The sequence below is a fragment of the Entelurus aequoreus genome, linkage group LG07 (assembly GCF_033978785.1).
Source record: "Entelurus aequoreus isolate RoL-2023_Sb linkage group LG07, RoL_Eaeq_v1.1, whole genome shotgun sequence".
Classification (NCBI taxonomy): domain Eukaryota; kingdom Metazoa; phylum Chordata; class Actinopteri; order Syngnathiformes; family Syngnathidae; genus Entelurus; species Entelurus aequoreus.
In genome coordinates, this window is record NC_084737.1 from 74,266,274 (window position 1) to 74,274,717 (window position 8,444).

Below are 8,444 nucleotides of genomic sequence, written 5' to 3' on the forward strand. Positions count from 1 at the left end.
AATCCGGGGTGTGGGATATGGAGGGGGGTTAGGATTGGTTGGTATCAACACTTCAGTCATCAACAATTGCATCATCAGAGAAATGGACATTGGAACCGTGTAGGACTGACTTGGTAGGATATGTACAGCAAGTAGTGGACACAGAGAGAGAGGGGTCAGAAAGTATAAGAAAAAGTGTCTGCATTTGATTATTTACAATCCGAAGAGGTATGATGTGGAAGGGGGACGGTGTTAGTCTAGGGTTGAAGTTGCCTGGAGGTGTTCCCTTAGTGGGGTTTTGAAGGAGGATAGAGATGCCCTTTCTTTTACACCTGTTGGGAGTGCATTCCATATTGATGTGGCATAGAAAGAGAATGAGTTAAGACCTTTGTTAGATCGGAATCTTTCTGAAAACAAATCAGGTGTACGACATAATCACTCGCTTGTTCTGGAAAAATTCAGGCTTATGTAGGAACACAAGTGATTTTACACTAGTCCTCCTCACTACTTCCATTGCTCTTCTAAACTGGTATTTGCATAGCACACAGCATGCTAAGCCATACTTGCCAACCTTGAGACCTCCGAATTCGGGAGATAGGGGGTGGGGGTTGGGGGCGGGGTTGGGGTGTCGAGCTGTCCTGGATGAAATGAAATCATTTTTTCCCAATCATTTTAGAACGTGCAAGCATATTTCTTCTTCTTACTCGTCGTCGCCATGTCTCTTCTTCGTTCTTCTGCTTCGTCTCCTTCTTGTTGTGTGCTCCAAAAGCCGTAGATGTTATTGTAGCGCCCCGGAAGAGTTAGTGCTGCAAGGGATTCTGGGTATTTGTTCTTTTGTGTTTATGTTGTGTTACGGTGCGGATGCTCCCCCGAAATGTGTTTGTCATTCTTGTTTGGTGTGGGTTCACAGTGTGGCGCATATTTGTAACAGTGTTAAAGTTGTTTATACGGCCACACTCAGTGTGACCTGTATGGCTGTTGATCAAGTATGCCTTGCATTCACTTGTGCGTGTGAAATTAAAGGCCTACTGAAATGAAATGTTCTTATTTAAACGGGGATAGCAGGTCCATTCTATGTGTCATACTTGATCATTTCGCGATATTGCCATATTTTTGCTGAAAGGATTTAGTAGAGAACATCGACGATAAAGTTCGCAACATTTGGTCGCTGATAAAAAAAGCCTTGCCTGTACCGGAAGTAGCGTGACGTCACAGGTTGTGGAGCGCCTCACATCTGCACATTGTTTACAATCATTCCCACCAGCAACGAGAGCGATTCGGACCGAGAAAGCGACGATTACCCCATTAATTTGAGCGAGGATGAAAGATTTGTGGATGAGGAAAGTGAGAGTGAAGGATTAGAGGGCAGTGGAAGCGATTCAGATAGGGAAGATGCTGTGAGAGGCGGGTGGGACCTGATATTCAGCTGGGAATGACTAAAACAGTAAATAAACACAAGACATATATATACTCTATTAGCCAGAACACAACCAGGCTTATATTTAATATGCCACAAATTAATCCGCATAACAAACACCTCCCCCCTCCCGTCCATATAACCCTCCGCAAAGTTCATACAGCACATATATTTCCCCAAAGTTACGTACGTGACATGCACATAGCGGCACGCACGTACGGGCAAGCGATCAAATGTTCGGAAGCCAAAGCTGCGTACTCACGGTAGCGCGTCTGCTATCCAACTCAAAATACTTCTGGTTGTGTTGCTGTAGCCGGCCGCTAATACACCGATGGCACCTACAGCTTTCTTCTTTGCTGTCTTCATTGTTCATTAAACAAATTGCAAAAGATTCACCAGCACAGATGTCCAGAATACTGTGGAATTTTGCGATGAAAACAGACGACTTAATAGCTGGCCACAATGCTGTCCCAATACTTCCGCACAATCCGTGACGTCACGCGCAAACGTCATCATACCGAGACGTTTTCAGCAGAATATTGCGCGGGAAATTTAAAATTGCACTTTACTAATCTAACCCGGCCGTATTGGCATGTGTTGCAATGTTAAGATTTCATCATTGATATATAAACTATCAGACTGCGTGGTTGGTAGTAGTGGCTTTCAGTAGGCCTTTAACGTTATCATTAAACCAGTCAAAAGATCATACAACGTGTCAGCATTTCTTGACATCTTCGAGTTAAGACCGTTGTTAAACCCGTCCAACGCTACATTATTATGTGACTGGGCCCGGCACGCTGTTTATATGGAGGGAAAAGCGGACGCCTGGACAGCATGCGGCTGTTAAGGGGTGAAGGTTTCAGGTGAGAGAGGACGCTAAAGGCAGTGCCTTTAAGCATACTTGCCAACCCTCCCGTTTTTAGCGGGAGAATCCCGCTATTCAGCGCCTCTCCCGACAACCTCCCGGCAGAGATTTTCTCCCGACAAAATCCCGGTATTCAGCCTGAGCTGGAGGCCACGCCCCCTCCAGCTCAATGCGTACCTGAGACTGAGTGGGGACAGCCTGTTCTCACGTCCGCTTTCCCACAATATAAACAGCTTGCCTGCCCAATGACGTCATAACATATCGGGCTTTTAGAGAGTAGAGTGCACAACTGCGCACACGACAAGGAGACGAAGCAGAAGAACGAGGAAATCACAGACGTGGCGACGCCGTCGACGAGCAAGATGAAGAAATACGCTTGCAAGTTCTAAAACGAATGGAAACAAGAATTTCAGTTCATCCAGGACAGTTTGAAGGGGAAGGTGTATGTTGCCTGTAAATATGGTAGAACAGACTTCTCCATTGAACACGGTGGCCGAAATGATATACTCATTCATGAACGGAGAAGTTAAACAGGACAATACTGATCTAATGGATAGCCACCGGAACACTGAAATTGAAGTATTTTTTTTTTCTTTTTCTATGTAAATAAAAAAAAATATATATATATATATATATATATATATATAATAATACCTGGGATTTATATAGCGCTTTTCTAAGTACCCAAAGTCGCTTTACCTGTTAAAAACCCATCATTCATTCACACCTGGTGGTGGTAAGCTACTTTCGTAGCCACAGCTGCCCTGGGGTAGACTGACGGAAGCGTGGCTGCCACCTATCATTCATTCATCATTCATTCACCGGTGTGAGCGGCACCGGGGGCAAGGGTGAAGTGTCCTGCCCAAGGACACAACGGCATGGTAAGAGGCGGGGAGCGAACCTGCAACCCTCAGGTTTCTGACACGGGCGCTCTACCCACTACGCCAGGGGTCGGCAACCCAAAATGTTGAAAGAGCCATATTGGACCAAAAATACAAAAACAAATCTATCTGGAGCCGCAAAAAATTAAAAGCCATATTACATGTGTCATGAGATATAAATGTAATTAAGAGGACTTAAAGGAAACTAAATGACCTCAAATATACCTACAAATGAGGCATAATGCTGCAATATATACATATCGCTAGCCTAAATAGCATTTTAGCATCGATTAGCTTGCAGTCATGTAGTGACCAAATATGTCTGATTAGCACTCCACACAAGTCAATAACATCAACAAAACTCACCTTTGTGCACTCATGCACAACGTTAAAAGTGTGGTGGACAAAATGAGACAGAAAAAGAAGTGGCATAAAACACGTCCTAGAAAGTCGGAGAAAGTTATACATGTAAACAAACTATACGGTGAGTTCAAGGACCGCCAAAATAAGTAGGACAAAACGGCGCTCGCCAAATACTCGAATCAGTGAAGCATGTTTAATATAAACAGTGTGATTTATAACAATTAGGGAGGTTTGTGTCATGTTTGTCCTCCTACAGAAACCATGCTAAAACAAAAAAAAAATTTTTTTTCCCCTCATCTTTTTCCATTCTTCATACATTTTTAAAAAATCTCCAGAGAGCCACTAGGGCGGCACTAAAGAGCCGCATGCGGCTCTAGAGCCGCGGGTTGCCGACCCCCGCACTACGCCATGCCGCCCCTATATATATATATATATATATATATGAAATATATATAAAATACTCGAGTTGGTGAATTCTAGCTGTAAATAACCACGCCCACCTCCCGATATTGGAGGTCTCAAGGTTGGCAAGTATGCTTTAAGGAACGCCCCCGATATTGTTGTCCGAGTGGAAATCGGGAGAAATTCGGGAGAATGGTTGATTTTCGGGAGGGGCACTGAAATTCGGGAGTCTCCCGGGAAAATCGGGAGGATTGGCAAGTATGTGCTAAGCCCTATTTGTCGTCCATTTGCTTAAGTCTTAACATTTAAAAAAAAATGTCCTCCCTGCAGGCGGAGGCAGAAAAAGCCACAGACCAGCCCGACCCTGACGCTAAGGCAGCTCAACCGGACCCGGCCGAGATGTGGAAGAAAGACTTCCAGTGCCAGTGGTACAAGACAACAGACAGGGACGTCTCGGATCAGCAGTCCCCCAAAGACGGAACCTCTGTCAAAGGGCCGCTGGAGCAAATTCCCAGGGATCTAAGAGGGACTTTGACCACTTATACAGCGGCTTCCGTCACAAAAGGTGCCTCTGTGATCGAAGCGAGCGAAAGCGGTTCGGCACTGATGGCCGCAGACTCCAACATAATTCTGCTGCTGCTGGTGGCTGCTTGTCTGTGTGCGAACTAAAAAAAAACAAACTCTGGACCCTTGCTGAAGTGCCTTTGAGCAAGATACTGTTGACCAGTGCTGCTCTGGACCATGACCACGTCATTCAAGTCTGCATTAAATGTTATCTGGATGTGCCAACGCACAGCAGCACTGTCACTTATGTCACTTTTAGGGAATTCAACTGCTCAAAGCAAACCTTGCGTACAATAAAAGGACGTTCTAAAGATCATCACCAGCAATTTGTGCCCGCTTGCATGCAGCTGCACGTGTTGCATGTTTATGAACCTTGCGGTCGCTAGAAATGTTTTCGCTTTCACCAATGCTCTAAAACGCTTACGAACGCGTCCTAAACCCCTGATGGGATTGCTTCCTAATTTAAACCATGTTTAAAAGGCACTTGGGTGATGCTCTATTAATAAGCAGTTTAGTCTGCGCCATAAAATGCTGGCTGAGCATAGCGACAAAGTTTGACTCATGGAGAGGAAGAAAACACACAAAATGGACATCATTTGAAAAGATCCAAATGCCCCGGTGCTTATTTCGACACGGCACCTTAGTAGTGACAGGAAATAAAAACAAAATGATTGCACATCACACTAATTCACCCGTCTTATAAATAATCGTATAAAAAATTTGCTCTGAAAACAGCACTTGGGTTTTAAATGAGTGACGACGTCGAGTGAGAAGGTACAGAACCTCCAACTATTAATGAAATTCCTATAACGCCTTTTTCTTGTTTCCTCATGTTCTTTGCAGTGTTTAAAAATAACTAGTTAATCATTTATAAGCATTTTGTATGGAAAACAATTCAATCTTCAGTTTGTTTTAATGGATTAAACACAGAAAGTTCCCGGCTTTGGTATGGACTGTGAAACTCGGTGTTTTATAACTGTTCAATTCAGATATGATGCCTCTATTTCAGGGATTCTCAAACTGTGGTACGGGTACCACTAGTGGTACGCGGGCTCCATCTCGTGGTACGCCAAAGAATCACTGAATTCAAACCCAGTGTTATCGTTTAAACTGTGTGCAATGTTAGGGAACGAAACTACCGGTATTAAATATACTTGTTAAATAAAACTTCTGTTTCTTTTTTCATGAAAACCTCAGCTTACTACGCTACTGAAATTTAATGTCGGTCATTATGGAGAGCCAAGTTTTTGTGAGGTGGTACTTGGTTAAAAAAAGTTTGAGAACATCTGCTCTATTGAATGACAAACTACTACAAAATAGCACAAGGACAATGACTTTGAGTGGAGATCTGCTTCCTGAATAAAGTGCATTTTAAATCCTTTGTTTTTGTCAAAGTAGCTCTGAAAGTGATTGAAAAGAATTAACTAGAGCTAATGTATACTGAGATACAAAATGCAAATGGCCATTTTTTGTTCGTCGATTTTTTTTAATTACAAAATGTGAGTTGTGGGTACCAAAATTGTGTTATTGTTCTTGCAAAACTAGCTTGTTCCCTTAGTTTGGCTTGAAATAAGCTATGACAATAAACAGCACTTTTCATTTTGTAAAAGGAGGTCTTATAAAATAAAAGGTTGGAGGCTGCTTGCTCACATTTACTTTTTATCAAAGCAAATCATCTAACAAAAACAGCACTGGCTAGGTCATAATACCATTTTTGGTTTAGTAAAACCCGTTTGTTCTACAATTGTATATATCTTTTTCACAATAACTAAAAGATATGTTGAGAAAATGTTACCCTGTCTCGTCCACACGTATGTGCAGGGAGCGCGTGCACACATACTTACGTGGACCCCGACTTAAACAAGTTGAAAAACGTATTCGGGTGTTGCCATTTAGTGGTCAATTGTACGGAATATGTACTGTACTGTGCAATCTACTAATAAAAGTCTCAATCAATCAATCAATCAAAAACAGTCTAAGACACAGGTGTTGCTGCCACGTCACGCCTGAAAATAATATGCGTCAATATTAAATGTATTCATTCTTTCCATTCTATCGGAAAAACAAAATATGCGCTGCATAAAAATGCGTACCTTTTAAACTTTAATATATTCCAATATTGCAACAAGTATTGTATTACTATACTTTACGAACCAATTTTTTGTCAAAATAAAAATAAATACTTAAATATCTGCTTGACTTATGATTTCAAAGCAATATATCCATCAAATTGTACATTGTAAAAATGACATTAGATTTTACGTTTAGTTTTTTTAAAGCATTTTACTGTAAATTAAAACAACTTTTTTACTATCGTCTGACCTGCCGGTCTTTTAACGTAAAATGTACGATTGTTGTTTTTACGGTGTATTACAGTAAATGGAAAAACAATACTACTTTTTCTACGGTAAAAAAAACCTGGCAGCCTAGTTGCCGGAATTAAAAAAAAACCAGTGGTACCGTTGTTTTTTTCCATTTTTTTTGGTAATATGTTGTAAAAAAAACATTGTAAATTTTACAGTAAAATTTTGGCAACTAAACTGCCATTTTTTTCTGTAAAAAAGTGGTACTGTTTTTCCATTTACCGTAAATTGTTGTGAAAAAACAAACAAAAAAACACTATTTTACAGTAAAATTCTGATGATTGAGTTTCCATTTTTTTACTGTAACATTTACAGATTTGTTTACTTAAAAATTATATTTAATAATCACATGCATAGGCAAATTCATATATTATTCACAGTTACAAGTGGCCCTTTGAGTTAAGCCATAACTGTAATGTGGCCCTGAATAAAAACAAAGTTTAACACTCTGGTCGAAGAGAAGTAACGAATAATTTGCAGTCATGTTGTTGTTATGATAGAATAATACAAACCCTGTTTCCATATGAGTTGGGAAATTGTGTTAGATGTAAATATAAACGGAATACAATGATTTGCAAATCCTTTTCAACCCATATTCAATTGAATGCACTACAAAGACAAGATATTTGATGTTCAAACTCATAAACTTTATTTATTTTTTGCAAATAATAATTAACTTAGAATTTCATGGCTGCAACACGTGCCAAAGTAGTTGGGAAAGGGCATGTTCACCACTGTGTTACATGGCCTTTCCTTTTAACAACACTCAGTAAACGTTTGGGAACTGAGGAGACACATTTTTGAAGCTTCTCAGGTGGAATTCTTTCCCATTCTTGCTTGATGTACAGCTTAAGTTGTTCAACAGTCCGGGGGTCTCCCTTGTGCTATTTTAGGCTTCATAATGCGCCACACATTTTCAATGGGAGACAGGTCTGGACTACAGGCAGGCCAGTCTAGTACCCGCACTCTTTTACTATGAAGCCACTTTGATGTAACACGTGGCTTGGCATTGTCTCGCTGAAATAAGCAGGGGCGTCCATGGTAACGTTGCTTGGATGGCAACATATGTTGCTCAAAACCTGTATGTACCTTTCAGCATTAATGGCGCCTTCACAGATGTGTAAGTTACCCAAGTCTTGGGCACTAATACACCCCCATACCATCACAGATGCTGGCTTTTCATTTTTGCGCCTATAACAATCCGGATGGTTCTTTTCCTCTTTGGTCCGGAGGACACGACGTCCACAGTTTCCAAAAACAATTTGAAATGTGGACTCGTCAGACCACAGAACACTTTTCCACTTTGTATCAGTCCATCTTAGATGAGCTCAGGCCCAGCGAAGCCGACGGCGTTTCTGGGTGTTGTTGATAAACGGTTTTCGCCTTGCATAGGAGAGTTTTAACTTGCACTTACAGATGTAGCGACCAACTGTAGTTACTGACAGTGGGTTTCTGAAGTGTTCCTGAGCCCATGTGGTGATATCCTTCACACACTGATGTCGCTTGTTGATGCGTGCAGTGATTTCTCCAGATTCTCTGAACCCTTTGATGATATTACGTAGCGTAAATGGTGAAAACCCTAAATTCCTTGCATTAGCCGGTTGAGAAAG

General features: G+C 41.3%; 1 protein-coding gene across 4 annotated transcripts in view; it reads left to right on the forward strand.

Moving 5' to 3' along the window:
* si:dkey-72l14.3 (Glyco_hydro_56 domain-containing protein) overlaps window positions 1-6,003 on the forward strand; it is a 79,634-nt gene extending 73,631 nt beyond the window's left edge. For 2 of the 4 annotated variants that reach the window (XM_062054465.1, XM_062054466.1), the window contains exon 7: window positions 4,238-6,002. In XM_062054465.1, coding sequence (XP_061910449.1) covers window positions 4,238-4,576 — 339 coding nt within the window. In that variant the 3' untranslated portion in view covers window positions 4,577-6,002. Of the gene's footprint in view, window positions 1-4,237 lie in introns of all 4 variants that reach the window. The other 2 variants (XM_062054467.1, XM_062054468.1) reach the window with 1 other exon arrangement.
* The last annotated feature ends 2,441 nt before the right edge of the window (window positions 6,004-8,444 follow it).